Source organism: Nansenia antarctica (genome assembly GCF_963989245.1).
Source record: "Nansenia antarctica genome assembly, chromosome: 6".
Taxonomy (NCBI): domain Eukaryota; kingdom Metazoa; phylum Chordata; class Actinopteri; order Argentiniformes; family Microstomatidae; genus Nansenia; species Nansenia antarctica.
Genome location: NC_137676.1, coordinates 32,185,636 through 32,204,555, shown reverse-complemented (window position 1 = coordinate 32,204,555; position 18,920 = coordinate 32,185,636). Strand labels below are relative to the sequence as shown.

General features: G+C 46.4%; 1 protein-coding gene across 1 annotated transcript in view; it reads right to left on the bottom strand.

Annotated features, from left to right (window-relative positions):
* The window catches only part of cdk16 (cyclin dependent kinase 16), a 28,539-nt gene extending 11,964 nt beyond the window's left edge, over window positions 1-16,575 (bottom strand). Inside the window, exons 1-8 of the mRNA XM_080534976.1 lie at window positions 16,494-16,575; window positions 12,822-13,005; window positions 8,002-8,229; window positions 6,752-6,885; window positions 5,818-5,943; window positions 2,042-2,098; window positions 1,101-1,215; window positions 1-75 (exon numbers count right to left, since the gene is read on the bottom strand). The exon at window positions 1-75 is cut by the window's left edge and continues 20 nt beyond it. Coding sequence (XP_080391102.1) covers window positions 1-75; window positions 1,101-1,215; window positions 2,042-2,098; window positions 5,818-5,943; window positions 6,752-6,885; window positions 8,002-8,229; window positions 12,822-12,942 — 856 coding nt within the window. The 5' untranslated portion in view covers window positions 12,943-13,005; window positions 16,494-16,575. The remainder of the gene's footprint in view (window positions 76-1,100; window positions 1,216-2,041; window positions 2,099-5,817; window positions 5,944-6,751; window positions 6,886-8,001; window positions 8,230-12,821; window positions 13,006-16,493) is intronic.
* Window positions 16,576-18,920: the final 2,345 nt, after the last annotated feature.

Below are 18,920 nucleotides of genomic sequence, written 5' to 3'. Positions count from 1 at the left end.
TGAGGGACTTCTGAGTGTGGATGATGTCATGGAGGGTCACTATGTTAGCATGCTTCAGGTCCTTCAGCAGAGAGACTGGGCAGAGAGACAGAGATACAACACCATAAACAACAGTTTCAGTTTCAGCTTTTTTTTCTTCTTCTTCCAGATAACAAGAGAGGGTTCCCGGAGAAACACAACACCAGGCCCCTAGCGCTAGCAGCTGTGGGCCAACTGAAGCCAACGCTGTGACTTGAAATAGCCGGTTCTTCCCTTGCAATGTTTTCCATGTAAAGGTGTATTTTTAGCCCCCTAGCCTAGAGTTGGCGGTCTATGGAGGTGAAGGTGTTTGGGGGGCCACTGGGCACTGTCCCTGTCCCTGTCTGGGGGGTGCTTAACCCCCGGCGTAGACATATCGCTTTACACACTACTTTACACCCCCCGACCAACCGACCGTACCGGCTATGATATCGTCACCTTCTTAAAAAATAATGGCTGAAGTCACTTTTGAGGAAAATGATGTTTTGGGCCTAAATATCATACATTCTAGATTTGGTTCCGTTTTTTTCAGTTTTTCCTCAAAACTTGAAAATAGGACGTAAGCCATTCTTGTAAGAAGGTGACAATATATTCCTTTCACTTCGTCCGTTCCGGCGCTGTTTCAGAAACGATGGTGGTTGAGTAAACCGGGTCAGGTCAACTCTGACCCTGCTGGGTTCAGCTCTGCCGTTTGAAGTTTAGGGTTTAGTGTCTCCGCAGAAACGGCGTTACCTCTGGGAAATTCAACTCTAGAAGTACGACTCTAGAAGTACGACTGAGACGCAGCCTCTACCTCCTGAGACACAGCCTCTACCTCCTGAGACACAGCCTCTACCTCCTGAGACACAGCCTCTACCTCCTGAGACACAGCCTCTACCTCCTGAGACACAGCCTCTACCTCCTGAGACACAGCCTCTACCTCCTGAGCCACAGCCTCTACCTCCTGAGACACAGCCTCTACCTCCTGAGACACAGCCTCTACCTCCTGAGACACAGCCTCTACCTCCTGAGCCACAGCCTCTACCTCCTGAGACACAGCCTCTACCTCCTGAGACACAGCCGCCCTGCCCTGTGTCTCTCACCCTCTCTGATGGCGGTGCAGGGCGCCCCCTCCTCGTGCTCCAGGCGGATCTCCTTCAGCGCCACCAGGTTGTCCGTCAGCTTGCTGCGGCCTTTGTAGACTGTGGCGTAGGTTCCCTGGGACGACGGGAGAAAGAGAGAGAGAGAGAGATAGGAAGACGTGGCCGACCATTAACCCTGTCGACCATTTTGTTGCGTAACGTTTTAGTCTTAACATATTTGCTGAGGTTGCATCCCTAATGTAAACTGGCAGTGCATTCCACAATTTGGGTGCATAAAATGAGAATGCAGCCTCACCAAATCTCTTCTTTTGTACATGTGGTACACAGAGAAAACCAGCGTCAGAAGACCTGAGAGCTCTATTGGGCTGATATGTTAGCAAAAGGTCTTTCAGATATTCTGGTGCTGTGCCAGTGAGAGCTTTATAAACAAGCAGAAGGATCTTGAAATCTATTCTGAACTTAACAGGAAGCCAGTGTAGAGTCTCTAAAATAGGAGTTATATAGTAGTGCTGTTAATGTAGTTCTAGTATGTGGTGTTTGCGTTGATGCATGTCCAGGGACTAGGGATGTAGCTAAATGAGGTCTCTAGCTAACTCTGACACATTTACATTGATGCATAAACTGGTATGATTCACGTGTATTAGTAGTGTCCCTGTCTAGTAAAAACTGCTAAATAAAGATACAGCAGCGTAACCCTTTCACAGGTGTACCGTTTGTTGTGTACGGTGACTCATTGACTTTGACTTCGTTACTTTTATGTAACTGGTGATGCTGAAGATAAACCGTCCATCCCTGAGACTGTATCTCACCTCCATGGATATATGTATATATGTATATAGATGGTAGCCAAGGCAACTCTCCCAATAGAAACGTCGTGCATCAGGAAGTAAAGAGTAATAAATCACTAGGGCTAACGAGGTAAGAGTGGGACTGTACCATACCTCTCCCAGTTTGTCCAGTTTCACGTAGGTCTCCAACTTCCCAAAGCCGATCTCCGACTGAGGAGTAAGGAAAACAGGATTGGATACAACGAACATTTCTCTTATCAAGACACTTCCAAACCTCGACTATCGAGGTGGTTACAACTCCCTCAACATGTTAGGCAGCCAGTCACGCCAGCCCTGGCGTTGAACAACGTATGAAGAACAGGACAGCAGGATACAGCAGTACTGCACGATATTCACAGAATATCACATGGCAACATACATTTGCTAGATATCGCCACGGCGACATGACTCGTGACACCCCCCAAAGACTTGTGAAGACACGTCGATATTTCCCACTTGACATGAAGGCTGAAAACGAGTGTCAAAGTAAAGATCGGTAACTAAATATGATAACCGAACAAAACAAATCTGTGAACTACTTCGGAGTACAGAACTGCGTCCGTGAGCATTTGTGACAGGGTTTGATTAATAGGTCCCCATCTCGGCAATTCTGAAACCTCACAATCGAGCCAAACAAGTCTTGTTGTGAAAAAATGTTTTTTCCGGTTTTTGGCATAGGACGACAAACGAAGCGATGAAGAACCCACTCGATGTCATATCCAACAGTTTTACATTCACTAAATACCTACATTTAGTTATCAAAGTCGGGTGGGGGGTATTATTCGTTTTAGTGTGGCAGTGTGTGTAGCCACGCCCACCCCAGCTGTATGTAAAGGAGCCATGTGTGTGCGTCTGGACCTGTTGACACATTTACAAGATGGAGCTGAAGCTGAAGCTCTCGCTAATGCTATCAACAGAATTTCAAAAGCAGGCAGAAATATCGACAGTGGGCAATTAATGAACTCCTTCATACTGGACTATACATAACGGGAACTCCGAACTCCGAATCTGACGATGACAGATGACAACGGAATTTCAGACATTGATCTCCACATCAGTTCACTATTCTTGGGACAGTCGTCTGCAGACAGACCTTCTGCTGTGTTCTTGGGTAAGTCTTAGTGAGTTACATGTGTTGTTTACTAGGATTTTGTATTGTTTACTTAGGATAGCCAAACAGTTATTTGATGTTTTGTGAGTAAGGTAGATAGCGCCGTTGTTAGCATCAGTTAGACCACTGAAACTGCTCACCACAATTATGCCACCCCTCTCCAAAACTAATGAGATGGTGGGAGGAAGAAATACGTTGTCAAAGATAAAACATAATGAATAAATACATTTGTTGGAGACCTACTAAACATGCAACATAGTGTAATATGTTCCATGCACCATTTTAGTGTGTTTGTGTGTACCAGCTAACCAAACAAGTGTTAGCTTGTTAGCTAGCTAGCTAGCTTTGTTAGAGATATAATAGATTATAGAAAAAGTAAATGCTTTTGTAATGAATGCTAATGTTGTCGCTAATGTAATCCTTAAATAAAAAATAAGGATTAATTCATTGATATGTAGATTTGCTGTAGAATAATACTGTGGATTGAAATGATTTCACTAGCCTACTCCTTACAGTACAACAATAGTACACTGAGAGTCTATGGAAAACCTACACTAGCAGTGTGTCCACACCTCTGACCTGACATCTTTGTTACAGAATGACGAGGTGAGAGGTTCTGAGAGATGACACCTTGATGAGTCACCAGCACTTCAGGTATTTGTCATTGTCATTGTATAAGCAATTCTATTTTATGAACATAGTAGTATTTTGTAAAAGTGGTGTGTTGGTAACAGTGGGCAATCATTTTAAATGTACTGTCTTCTTCTTCTTCTTCAAAGGCTACAGCTTTGATGCCCGGATGGGAAGGAACTAGGCCTACACCAAGTCCCACTAGATGCTTTATGGACTATAATGATAAATGCATACACACGGACACAACATTATAATTTTTTACCATTCTATTATTGTATTGCTCAATTGTATCTCCCCACGGCTGTCAGAACGGCAGAGTCACTACCCATCTTCCGTCGTAGACTGAAGACCCATCTCTTCAGGTTACACCTTAACTGCTCCTCCTGAGACATCTTCTGCCCCTCACCACTACGTCTCGTAAAGACACCCGCTTCCCCCTCTACTGTGTCCCTAAGAACTTCTATTGCCCCCCTTGTACGATTTCTCTGTTTCTCCAGTGTAAAAACAAACAAACTAGGTTTTAGAAGAAGGTGATTGGAGAAGGTTTTTCCTTCTATCAATGGCCCCGGGCCCGAGCTAGATTACTCTTCCTGCTACGAATGGTGGACTGATGATTCTCATGCTTAGTATTCAAATGTATTGATTGTATGTCGCTTTGGAATAAGGTGTCTGCTAAATGCCAAAAATGTAAATGTAAATGTTGTATCTTGCCTAATTTTTTCCATTGCCATGAATTTTACTCTCTTGTACTTGTAATGGGACGTAATACACTTTTGGCACACATGGCAATAAAATGATGATGAATCATGAATCTTGAATTATTATTATTATTATTATTATTATTATTTAGCTATTTAAACGTGTCAGCCCTGCAATTTTGCTTCCTGAGGGTTAGCTGACAACCCCACTGACAGATGACAGGTAGGTAATGACAGGTAGTGTAATGGGGGAGTGGTTGTCTTGAGGGTGTGGTTGTCTTGAGGGAATGATTAGGGTGGAGTTAACCAGCTATTGTTCCCACCCATTACCTCTGTGAAAAATGTCTCTGAAATGTCTCTGAAGACTTATCTCAGTACGGTGGTTCAGGGGGTATCAACATTCAAATATCCATGACTTCTTCAACTTGTTTCAGATTTCAATGTATGACACATCATTTTAAAGCTTACAATCTACCCTTTCATAATCTGGAAAAAAATGAAAAATGATTTTGCCCTAGTTGCGGACTTTTTAACCATGCCCTGTCACATTTGGTTTCACCCATCAAAGCAAGGCCGATATCGCAGCCTCATCCGCGATACGGATGACGCACATGTTCATATTGCGATAAAAACGATAGTCGTACGATATATCGAGCAGGCCTAAGACTCGACTGTGTTTAAAAAAAAGCAGAGGTAAAGAAAGCACATTTGTACTAAATATAAAAAGAAAAGAAACAAGGTTCTGAGAGGAGAAGCACTTAAGAGCATAAACACAGACTAGAGTCATGGAAAATGCATGAGTGAGAGGGAGGTCAGAGCAGGAGGAGGAGGAGGAGGAGGAGGAGGAGGAGGAGGAGTAGAGAGTGCTGTACAGCGGAGGGACAGAGTTTGGGGAGAGAGAGAGTTCAGTGCGGTGCATGTGGAAGCAGGTGTGAGCCCAAGGACAGAAGTTTCAGAGAGAGAGAGAGCAGAGAGAGAAAGAGCAGAGAGAGAGAGCAGAGAGAGAGAGCAGAGAGAGAGAGAGCAGAGAGACAGAGAGCAGAGAAAGAGAGGGGGGGAGAGAGAGAGGGAGAGGTGGGGTGGGGGATGTGTGCGAAACAGAATGAGAGAGGGAAAGAGGATTTGGAGAGTGCAGTACAGTGTGAGGCAGAGTGAGTAATATAACAGAGATTTGAGAGAGAGAGAAATAGGGAAGGAGAGAGATAGGGAAGGAGAGAGAGAGAGAGAGCAGTACATAATCACTACAGAGGTTAGAGGAAGGGGGAGGAGGAGGAGGGGGAGGAGGAGGAGGAGGAGGGGGAGGAGGAGGAGGAGGGGGAGGGGGAGGAGGGGGAGGAAGAGGAGGAGGAGGAGGAGGAGGAGGGGGAGGAGGGGGAGGAGGAGGAGGAGGAGGAGGAGGGGGGGGAGGGGGAGGAGGAGAGGTTTAAGAGGGTGCAGTAGTAAGGTACCAGAGAGACTCTCCTAAGCCTGCGGCTCAGAGGCTTGTCAAACAGAGGGCTGTTGAGGCTGAACTTCTCCAGGTAGCCGTCTGGGAGGCGGATGTCCGCGGGCAGGGACAGGCGCTTGTTGATGTCCTGACAGGAAACACAACAACAACAACAACAGACAGGTTGTTTGGGTTTGAGTTAGAGAGAAGTGTGTCTGTGGCCTGTGTGTGTGTGTGTGTGTGTGTGTGTGTACTATATGTGTGTGCATGTTTGTGTGCATGTGTTGCCTCTGTGTGTGTGTGTGTGTGTGTGTGTGTACTGTACTATATGTGTGTGCATGTGTTGCCTCTGTGTGTGTGTGTGTGTGTACTGTATGGGTGTGTGTACTGTACTATATGTGTGTGCGTGTTTGTGTGCATGTGTTGCCTCTGTGGGTGTGTGTGTGTGTGTGTGTGTGTGTGCGCACATGTGAGTGTTTGTGCGTGTTATTGTGTGTGCGCGTGTGTGTGTGTGTGTGTGTGTGTGTGTGCGCACGTGTCAGTGTTTGTGCGTGTGTGTGTGTTATTGTGTGTGTGATTGTGCATGTGTGTGTGTGTGTGTGCGTATGCGCGTGTGTCTGTGCGTATGCATGTGTGTGTGTGCGTGCGTGTATGCGCGTGTGTGTGTGTGTGTGCGTGCGTGTGTGTGTCTGTGTGTGTGTGTCTGTGTGTGTGTGCGTGCGTGCGTGTATGCGCGGGTGTGTGTGTGTGTGCGTGTGTGTATGCGCGGGTGTGTGTGTGTGCGTGTATGCGCGGGTGTGTGTGTGTGCGTGCGTGTATGCGCGGATGTGTGTGTGTGTGCATGCGTGTATGCGCGGGTGTGTGTGTGTGTGTGTTTGCGTATGCGTGTGTATGCGCGGGTGTGTGTGTGCGTGCGTGTGTGTATGCGCGGTGTGTGCGTCCGGGGGGTCCAGTACCTCTGTGGAGATCTTGCGTCCGGGGTTGTTCCTGAGCCGGACCCTGACGGGGCTGTGGACCTCCTCCGAGGAGGTGGCGGAGGCCTGGTCGCTCTCCCCGTCAGACCCCATCTTCACGTCCTCGTGGACGATCTCTGAACGACACAAAGCAACCGCCGCTCACACCCGGGTCTCCTCGTGAGACACGGCAAGGGTTGACCCTAACCCTAACCCCCTCCCTCTATCTACTCTCTTCATCTAACTATAAAAAAATAACTCTTTTTGGGGGGGGGGGGGGGGGTTGGGGGGCAGGTTTCTCTTTTTGCACTTGATCAAATTTCAGGACCCTCCTTTCATGACTGTTCCTAGATATGTGCGTTCCTTTACCACCCAGTATCCTTACATTTTCAAAATCACACCAGGATAAGCTAGTATAAAGCTATTTTGCAGTTTTTTCTGCAGGCTAATTGACAAGCGGCCAACTAGTGGTCGTTGTGTGTAAATAGCAGCTGGAGCATTGTAAAGAGGGGATCATTTGACCCCCGAGGCGACTCTTTTAGTAGGTAAAAAAGGCACAGCTGTTCTAGCGGTAAGGAGAAGAAAAAAAAGGAAATACGTTTGGTCACAAAACCAAACTCTTCTCTTCAAGGCTAGTCTTTCTTTTTTACTTCAGAAATCAGAAAGCTTTTTTTCCGAAGGGGAACATGATGGACCGGATCTGCAATTTCTATCAGAATCAGAGCGGTGAAGCGGTTCTTCACTGACGTCTTTATCGACTCCTACACCAGCGCTGAGTTCAGTTCTTATGAGCGTGGGTAATGTGGTGATGAGCTCACACACCTACTCTCCTAGCTGCACCCCGTACACAAGGAGAAATACAGACTCTCAAACACACACACTGGCCTTAGCGTGACCGGTCATGATGCCCCCCGGAAATACACACGCTCATCCAGATGTCAAATACCTGTACCCACACCCACACCCCCACACCCCCACACCCCCACACACACACACACACACAGACACACAGACACACAGACACACACACACACACACACATACACACACAGACAGACATACACCCACACGTACACCCACATACATTCAACTAGACGTCAAATAGCTGTACACACACATACACACATACACACACACACGCACGGACGCACGCACGCACATTCACACACACACACACACACACACACAACCCAACACCTGCCAAAACACCCCCCCCCCCCTTGTGTGGAGCTGAGCTGTGTGTGTCTTAGTACCCAGGCGTGTGGTGTGGTTGAGATAGGAGCTGAGGCTACGGCCTAGGCTGCGTGGCCGGCGCAGGGCGGAGCTGTACGACTGGAGCAGGGAGTGCATGCTGAAGGAGCCTCCGGTGCGCACAGAGCCGCCGCCAACGCCCCCCCCGCCGCCTCCGCCTCCGCCGCCGGCCCTCAGCGAGCCCCCCCGCACACTGCCAGGGCCACTGCCCCCCCGCACTGGCATGGTCTCTGGGAGAGAGAAGGGGGGAGGGGTGGGGGAGTTGGGGAAGAGACACAAGGGGAAGGGGGGAGGGGGAGGGGGAAGGGGCGGGGGGCGGACACACACATCGGGGAGGCAGGGAGGGAAGGGTGGGCACGAAGGACAATGCAGGTGGAGGTGGTGTTGTCGAGGGGGAGGGGGGGGCAGGGCATGATATGACAGGAAGAAGGTACCGAAGGAGGCCAAGCAAAAGAGAGGGGGGAAAGGGAGGATGATTGGAATAAACAGAGAACAACAAAAGAGGGGGGGGTGGGGGACAGAGGAGGAAAAACAAGAGAAACAAATCAAAGTTATGAATGAGGAGGTGACATTTGAGGAAGAGAGGAGGAATCGTGTGACAACCAGACGCGGTAACGTTTGGGTTGTGGATGAAGAGTGTGACGTGGGTTTAGGAGGGTGAGAAGAAACAGGTGGAAGAAGGAAAGACAAGAAAGAAAAAGGGGGGGGGGGGGGGGGGGGAAAGAGCAGGTAACGTCAAATGAAAACAGAAACCAACCGAAACGACAGGGAAACACAGACAGCAGACATATTTTCCGTCTTTCAGAGCATGCGGTGTGGCTTTCAGAAAGAGATTCTTTTACACACTGGAAGACAAAAAGATACAGGGTCAGATCGACAAGGAACACCCTCGGCATGAGTAACAACAGGGTTACTGAGACGTTTCCGCGTTATGTCCAAGTTTCATTGTACTGTATCTAGACCAGATGTATCTAGACCTGCTTACTGCCTCTTTTGGTCTCTTAGGGACACCGTACAATATCAACACGTATCAACAAAGGTGCATTATTATTATTATTATTATTATTATTATCAAAGAATGCCCAAATCTTAATTTTGACCAATTTCGTCCAACGGTAGATAGCAACAGGTAAGAACAATGTGAAACAGATAAGATAGCGACCAGAAGAATATCATTCTTCACCTTCGTTCAAATGTTGATTTTGGACGTATGCACCTTTATCCAATTGTACACCTGAGAGACAAGTGAGGCAAGTAAACTGAAGTCGGTTGAAACTTCCTGAGTAGAACACATCAACACAGCCAAGAACTAGCGCGTCTATAGAGAGCCATGCTGGAAGAGACATGCTTCTGGTTAGAAATGAAAACAGCAAGCAGGAAACTGGTAGCTCCGTAATCCCACACACACTCTACCACATCCACTAGATCAGACTGTCTCAGTAGGAGAGGGTAGAAAAAGACCTAGGGTACTGTGTGTTGACATGTTCATCTGTGGATGTTCATGGTGAGATCCTGATGAGGAGTGTAGACCTCATCTGGACTTGTGTTTTATACTGTATATTTATTTAATACTGTGTTTTATATGTCAATCTGTGGAAGATAATAAGGTACCAACTAATGAGGGTTACATTTTTCTTTCCCTAAAAGGTGATGCACAGCGCTGAAACCTTGTGTAAAAAAAAAAACTGGTTTTCGTCATTGGTGTCACCTCAAAGTGTTTCTGCTCCGACCAACACGAACTTTGCACTAATAGAGGCAGGGCATTATGGGACTGTCAGAGGACTTGTCAAGAGGAGTGGGCAAATCAGCCATTCCACGTTCAATTACCAATACGCAGAAATAGACACTTTGATCATCACAAGCACAGCAGTTGTCAGGGATAATCTCTCACGCCACCGGGACATCCACTATAAATATGTAGAATAGGCTTAGTGTCGATTCTCGCATCACTACCTTCTGTAAACTACTGTATATTCCCTCAAATACTGAATGTATCGACCAGTGTTGCATACGTCGATCGCCTCTGGCTCTGCGCCAATTACGAATGACATCATGGAATTGCGCCTTTGATAGAGTAGTATCCAATCAAATAGGAGAATATATTAAACATGATATATAGATTACAGTGTTTCCTCCAGGAATTTTTACAATGGTGGCGGATGGCCGTGACCGCGCGCACAGCGCGCGCGATTTTCGCGTGCACGCGCATGAAACGCGCACGCGCGCTCAAAACAACGCTTTTTTTTTTTTTTTTTTTTTATCACAGCCAAAACTAGAGGATGGCCCAAAAAATAATAATATGAATATACAGAATATAAACTTGTGACTGACAGTCACATACACACACACAAAGATCATCAGCTATAATATAATACGAAGTAGGCCTCTTATTGTCCAAAGGTTCCCTGAATTTTAGCTGCATGTTTTTCCAGCATGTAATTCCGTTGTCAATAAAAAAATCGTCTCCCCTTCTTTTCCCCTTGACAATACTGTGTCGTTGCTAAAGTGACGGCACATAAGAATCGTTTTTTGACTTGCTAATGTCTGCTAACGTAGCACTTGAAACTGGCGCCGTTCTCTGGACTGCAGCTGCTCCCGCGTTAGCATTAGCGTCCATCTTTTCTTCTCCCTTCTCACCGTCACGAGCTCAAATGACACTTGTCGGCCGATCTAACTCTTAACACTCACTTACAGGACTTCTGACACCATGTCGTGTTATTCTATTAAACATACACGTGAGTCCTTCTGTATTTCAATGTAAGTGTCTTTATTTTAACTCGCTCTGTAAGCTCTACAATACCGGTCTCTTGTTGTCTCGTCGTAACCTGCCCACCTGACCTGGGGGGTATTCCATCAACGTCGCTAAAGGAAAATCCTGGCTTATTTTTGATAACTCTCGCGAGACCTATCAGAATATGCCTGGATATTTTTAAGAACTCTCGCGAGATTTATCAGACTAAACCTGGATTTTCCCTTTAGCGATGTTGATGGAATACCCCCCTGATGTCACTACGGTGGCCTGTACACAATAACAATAATACCACAGTTTACATTTAGACCAATCAGGAGCCCTTGTGTCACGTCGTCAACTGAATGTCATTAATCTGATTTTGGATCAGCGGTTAGAGAGAGATGGGCGTGGATTTAGGTGCACTTTTAGTCAACATCCATTATAGCGCTGATCTAGGATCAGATATATTTTAATCAGCTAAAATGTTCATTTTTTTTTTTTTTTGAGAACTTTATATTATTTCATTTTTTTGGGACTGAATCAATTCGTGGCGGAGGAAATTCATTCGTGGCGGCCCGCCACCAATAAATGCATGTAGAGGAAACACTGGATTAGGATTATTCAAATTAGGATGGTTTTCTTAGAAAATACGCTTGGAGAGCCTAACTAAAAAGACGCTTGTTTCATGTCTCGTCCTGCAAGTTGTCAAAATCCACCTCTTACGAATGATGAAAACATTGCGACAGGTTCATTAAAACCGGTTTGGCGTGTGGTGTGGTTAGATCTGGATATCATAGACACTTCAACTCGCGGTGGAATTCCATTGCCTACAACTGTCTGTAAGTATGGTCATTTCAAAAAAAATTGTTTTATCTATTCCAATATTCGCAGAGAAATCCTGATTGGCAAGGTCAACGGACCTCTTCATCTCATATTTAACTATCCCCACTTGCGCTCCGACTCTGCGCTAACTGAAACTTTTCAAAACCAAACGAACAACTTGTATCAGTGGTGCGCATGCGCAGCGCTCTTTAGAGGAAGCAAGCCGGAGCCCGATGTGTGCTTATGGACGGTCCATCAGTGCGTCGACTACACGGCAGGGTACTCTGTGCCCCCACAATATACCGTATACGGATAAGATATTCTTATATGAATAACGATCTTAACACTTAACACTTGTCTTAACCATGAAGGGTAGAATAGCCTACATCAAGGGACATACTGTCACTGCTGGACGGACCATCTCGACCATATGCCGTGTACTGTCTCCCACGACGGTCCGGACTGAGTCACCGGCACCTCCCGGGCCCTCTCTTCCGTGTGTGGCACATGGTCATAAATGTAATGCGTGTCATTTCTTGCCGGCTGGAGGTCGCACGCCATCTCGGTTAAGAAATTGCCTTTTTCGACTCTCGAACAGCAACATTTGAGAGCTGTGCAATAACGTTTTCTTTTCAAACAACGTTATCATTCCAGGTGGGTGGTGCACATTGCTAGTGATGAGGTGAGTTCCCCCGCCCCCAACAATGTGAGCGCTTTGGGTGTCACAATATAGCCTAGATGCAATGAAGGATTAACTGTGATAATTTTTCATATAACCTTCGTTAGTTGCCTTCACATTAGCTGAAGTGGGAGGTTGAAATAAAAACCACCTTCATGCTGTGTATGTTCAACTAGGAAGTGACAGGGTCTGCTGTTTCCACTTGACAATAAACTTCGATAATGACAGATGATCCGTGTGAGTTATTATGCATGTATCGTGTTGGAGTGTGAGGGCCTGTCTGGCATTGTTATTAATAAACGTGCAACCCAAAGGTGTATGCACTGGAGCATTTGAGTGTGAGTCTCTATCAGCCTCAATCACAAACGTTCCAGGCCCCGCTCCCTGACCAATAGAAACGTCTGCTTAACGTCTCTGGTCTGTCTGTCTGTCTTTACTGTCTGCCTGTCTTTACTGCCTGTCTGTCAGTCCTTAGTGTCTGTCTATCTGTCCGTCCTTAGTGTCTGTCTATCTGTTCTTACTGTGTGTGTGTGTGTGTGTGTGTGTGTGTGTGTGTGTGTGTGCATGCGTATGTGGGTCCGTCTCTGTACCGGAGTCGCTGTGCGAGGAGGTGTCCTGGGAGCCGATGGTCTCGCTGAGACTCTTGTCCCCACTGTTGCCCCCCCTCAGCGTGAGGGACAGCTGCCGCTTGATCTTCCTCATGCGGTCCATCAGAGGAGGGGGCAGGGGGGGGCGCGACGCGGAGGGTGGAGGGGCAGCCACCGTTCAATCTCTCTACGGGACGGAGAGAGAGAGGGAGGGACGGGAGTGGAGTCAGGGTTCATCTACAAACAACCTACGACTGACACACACACACACACACACACACACACACCCTCTATGGCAAGTAAACAAACACATTATTATCGCTAATGGTTACGGTGGGGGGGGAAATGGTTGGTTGTCGATCGGTTGATCCACAGACAAACAAAAGTGATTGACACACAACGTCAATGACAGGTCAGTGACCTGTATATTGACACAAGTTGCTTGCCGTAAAGCGACGGACTGACTGACGGAACGTGCGATTGACTGCACTTCACTCTCAGAAGTATTTCTAATGGTAGTCGTCCTCTTATATACAGGCCTAGTTCAAGAATGGTAAGAGATGAATCGCTTCATTAGTTATGAGCTGCGTCATGTGGATTACAAAACCATGACGGAACGTGTGGTTTTTATTTGACTCTAATGCTCATCTAGCTTTCAAAGGAAGCTCTCGTCATTCAGCCTGACTCACTGGGGGCAGTGAGCGTCACAGTGCATACTGTCTATTGATTTTGTTTAGTCCGCAATGTAAAGAAAACCACCGCTGACAGCTGATATGTGATATGCAATGACCTTGATAACCCACCTCTCAACTCGACTACTAGGCCCTTCAAATAGAACCTAAATAAAACAGCAACGTCCTCCTAAAACACCGCTCCACAACCAGCCAGAGAGTCTCTGGAGCATCTGTGTGGTGTTGGGGACTAGGCCGTACCTCCAGAGGGCTGCCAGACAGCCAGAAGGGCAAGTTTCTGCCTTGTGACTAATGACTCAACTTGGCACCACGCTACCAGACAGGGTCGGCTCCAGAAAGCTGTGCTTTTGATGCCTTGACGATTGGTGACCCATAAAACTGCGTACTGGCGCAGTACCCTACCATCGACAGCAAACAAGGAGGGCATTTTATATGCAAACTGTCAAAGGAGAATACAGACTTATCTTGTGACACTTATCTTATGAGTTTGTGTGTGTGTGTGTGTGTGTGGGGGGGGGGGTGCTGTGGTTGTTGGGGGGAGGCAGGGTAATCTTCATGGAGCTTAGATAGTCCTGGTGTACGCATGTCTTTGTTTATGCTAAGCCCCCCAGCCATGTTGAGAATTCCCTTTCATTTGGAATGTGACTGTCGTTATCAGGGCTATATCTCCACCATCTCAATGTTTCTACTGTAGTTGGAGAGCAAATCGAAATGACACTTTGTCTGTGACTGACCATGAGTACAGTTTCATAGGAATTTTAGGTTTAACACAAAGGCAAACTCAGGATTAACAGAGAACCATGTCTGAAATAGTTGGAATATTTGAAATGGTGAGAGTATAGAGTAGAGCTTTCCTGCACTCTGGAATGCACAGCGGTGAAATCTAGAGGCGAAATCTAAGATGGGGACAATTCTCACATCGCGCTTGATTTTAAGGGGCTATTTACATTGTCATTGGAGACAGTTCGTAGCTTGTGTAGCCAAATTAAAAAGATTGCCTGGGCAAAAAAGGCATGAATGCTTCTTTTGAGGGAAGAATGTATGCTGTGATGCTGTCTATACAGTGTTTAGCATACAGCATTTTGAATAGGCCTACAATTTGAGAACATGATTTGTCTGTACAGGCTGCACAAATAATTGTCCTGTCATGACATTTGCATTAACAATATGCAATTTCCTGATACGAAAAACAACTACAACGGGCCCGCCACCGGTCAAACACTCTCCAAACTAGAAACCCATTTGAAGTGTTTAGAGAGCATGTTGTGACCGAGGGATCATCAGCATCAGAAAAGGTGATGATCGCTTGCTACGGTGCGATAACGGACGATAAAGATGACGAGGAAGCCGTTTATAAGAGCCTCTTATATCAGAATGACAGCTGGATGGATTAAACCAAAAGGTCAATGTGTCACAATGCGACAATCATCTATTACATGATCGTCATGTTACATATGATTGTGTGTCCAGACAAATGTATGCTATACAAGCAAGTACTAAAATGAACATCGATTGGAAATCACACCAAGCTTAATGTGAGCTAAGGTGAGCAAAGGTTTAACAACTCCTGTTTCCCATAAGACCCCTGAACTTCACTGGCTTGTTGTTGTAGTAGATTGATGAGTCCTCTGGACCACACCAGAGACCAGACCAGACCAGAGACCAGAGACCAGAGACCAGAGACCAGACCAGAGACCAGAGACCAGAGACCAGAGACCAGAGACCAGAGACCAGACCAGAGACCAGAGACCAGACCAGACCAGAGACCAGAGACCAGAGACCAGACCAGAGACCAGACCAGAGACCAGAGAGAGACCAGAGACCAGACCAGAGACCAGACCAGAGACCAGAGACCAGAGACCAGACCAGAGACCAGACCAGAGACCAGAGACCAGAGACCAGAGACCAGAGACCAGACCAGAGACCAGACCAGAGACCAGACCAGAGACCAGACCAGAGACCAGACCAGAGACCAGAGACCAGAGAGTAGAGACCAGACCAGAGACCAGACCAGACCAGAGACCAGAGAGTCTAGAGACCAGAGAGTCTAGAGACCAGAGACCAGACCAGAGACCAGAGAGTAGAGACCAGAGACCAGAGACCAGACCAGAGACCAGAGACCAGACCAGAGACCAGAGACCAGAGACCAGAGAGTAGAGACCAGAGACCAGAGAGTAGAGACCAGAGACCAGAGACCAGAGAGTAGAGACCAGAGACCAGAGAGTAGAGACCAGAGACCAGAGACCAGACCAGAGACCAGAGACCAGACCAGAGACCAGACCAGAGACCAGAGAGTAGCAAGGAACCTCGGTATCACCCCGGGCACGTCCATTAAACAACTCACATCACCAATGTCGCACAATTACAATTTGCCAGCAAAACCATGAACGAGGCTTTGACACAAGCGGTTTTGGGGGAGCTGTAGGTTTGTAAAGCTGGATAGAAAGGCTTTTAGCTACCAGTGCATTCAAAAGAAGCCAATGCTAAAATACGACAAGTGTACAGTAGTGATCTATTCGGCTAGTTCGTTAGCTACAGTACCTGAGTGTGTTATGGTCTCACACGGCCTGTCGCTGCTAGCTAGCTCGCCTACTGTACCTCGCAACATGTTTCTTACGCATTGGAATGGAAGCGAACTTAAAGTCTACCTAAATGTAACAGAATATAACAGCACGGGGGGATTCCACCAGATATGTATTTCCTAAACAAAAGACGGTGTTGACCTGAGCGTGCTTGGTTCTACGTCCGAGGAGGTTTACAGTAAAAGTGGGAGGTACACCGATCCTGGAGGCATCAACAGTGGTTTGCAACCAGCCAACAACACTACAAGTCTCCAATGGTGCTGGTTGCATATAGCCAGAGCGACACAATCAAATGTTGTGCAAGTGTGTACATATGGAAAAAATGTATAACAAGTGTATAACGTTAGCGCTTTTTCGCAGTGTAGCCTATTCAACAAGGACAGATCGCTTTGGTCGCTTACCCGAGGACGCGAGATCCCGTATGCCCTTGCCTTTGTAATCTTAGCAATAATATCCCAAAGCCAGTGTGGTCTCCCAGTAGTCTTCAGCCATGATGCTGCTGATTGGGATACCGCGCTGTTTCGCCCCTGTCTGACAGCAGCATGCCCTGTTCGCGTTCCCTGCTCCCAAATTGCGAAAACGTTTCGGCAGCTGTTCTTTCCTCTTCCAAATGCGGAGCTGACGGAGGACCGGGCAGAGCAGAGCAGCTAGAATAGATTCGGGAGTCACTCACCCGGGAGTGATCGGAGAGGTGGAGATCCGTTCATTACGCATTCCCCTTCCTAGCCCCCACCCTCGTCTGACATCGCAACGGTTTTTCTTTTTTATTCTTTCCATTTCTCCTGGGGACATTCAACAATGTGTAATAGGAAATGGAAGCGATTCCAAATTAATGTCAATACATTATAACCCCCCCCTAATAGAATAGGAAATGTTTACAGTGGACTGGCCCAAATTCCATTCAACAAGCTGAGACTGTACCATTGCTCAGTGCGCTCAGGGGACATTGAGTGCAGGTAAGTATGTGCAACAACGTTTCTTTGTGAATACATGATTAACGTAAATGGGTACTACACTGTAACTATACAGTAACTATACAACACAAGATTCAGAGAATCGACGGAGACTCTGCTCAGTATAATAGTGACTTTAGATGATATATTTGAACAGTTATTGTTAGTAACACGATGGCTTATTGCACAGTGATGAAAATCGACATTGTTACAATGAGTTTGTGACGAGTTTACATTCACTTCGGCACATTTCTTCCGCAAATCACCAGGCAAGTGATAAACAGTTTCATATGGGTTCGCTTTTAATAGATCTACTAGACTAGAGGACAATTGTGTAATATTATTAACCATTCCATTTCTACAATAGGAATTGCAAATTCAATAATAATAATAATAATAATAATAATAATAATAATAAAAGAGACAATCTGAAATATGCCTGGAGTGAGTCGACCCTAGATTTGAACTTGATAACTGGAGCCTGATGTCCAGTCCAGCGTAGTCATCTAGATTCTAGAGATTCAGATAGATCCTCCTGGCCAGGGGCGGCGCTAGGGGGTGGCTACTGGGGCTCAAGCCCCGGATGTTTTCTGAAAAGCCCCGAATTTTTTACTTTAAAAAAAAAAAAAACTCTTGTGAGTAACGTGCAGTACCGGAGTCCAACAGAGAGGCAGCAGCTGCGCGACATTAGCCTGCATACTGCGTAGCCTACCCTGCCCTGAAGAAGAAATGATCTCAATCAGTGCCTGACTTATCAGCCGTATCAGCAGCTGACAACAATGACATCACCAGCAGTGATGACATAGATGATGTTTCAGGTTTGTGAATCTTTTTAGAAAGGTGACTGACTCACTGACACTACTTTTCCGGTTTGCTAATGCTAGCTGGCTATCATAACATAACGTTATGTTATAATGAAAATGAAACATAGCAAGGTACTGTTACGGTACATGGTAAGAAATCAAACAAAGGATAATACTTATACAAATAAAGTGAATAACAGGCTGATAGTCTTTAGCCGCTTTTCCATTGACCGGCCCGGGTCGGGTCAGGTCGGGTCGGGTCGGGTCAGGTCGGGTCACTTTTGATCTGTTCTGTTTCCATTACACAAACCGAACCGGACTAGTAGGAGGAGTCGTCGATAGTAGGCGGAGTTACGCGTCACACGCAACCTGGCAAAAAGCTTCCGGGTGTACACAGCAGTGATTTTTTGGGAGAGAAAGAGAAAGAGAGAGAGGAAGCTATGTACACATAATAAAGTCATGTTTTTTGAACCCTTAAAACCACTGCCTTCACTTGTCTGCTTTATGAACTGTAGTATCATCATCGGGAAACGCAGACAAGACGCGAATCTACCGGAATTTGACTCATGACACAGCCGGTGTTATTCACAGACAAACACGGTGCCGTTTGCGGGTTAATAACTTCGGTTTACCGGGGGTTAGGATAACAATTCAAACGTGTCCGGAAAGAGGAGAAGCCAGGGAATTCAAAAGTTTTTGAATGGAGTCGATCATCCACTCCTATCACCGTGGACACAGCGCGGAGCGAATTCCCTGTTAAAACCGGCATTTGACTCATGAGTGAATGGTGAAAATGGCTGGACGGCTGCTGGCGAACTCCCGGTTCATCGAGTTTACGGTTAAAAGCATAACTTCTCGGGGTGTCAGCGCGGTGGTTAAGGGCTCAAAATGACCGTAGACAGATGGTGAAGTTAGCAAAGGAGTATTGTGTTTTTTTTACCACCTCCACAGCCGGTGTTATTCACGGACAAACACGGTGCATAATAGCGATTTTTGTGTTGTGCTTGTTGTAAATAAAAGTTATATGATTCATTGAAATGACATTAAACTAAGATAATACGATGGTCAGCAT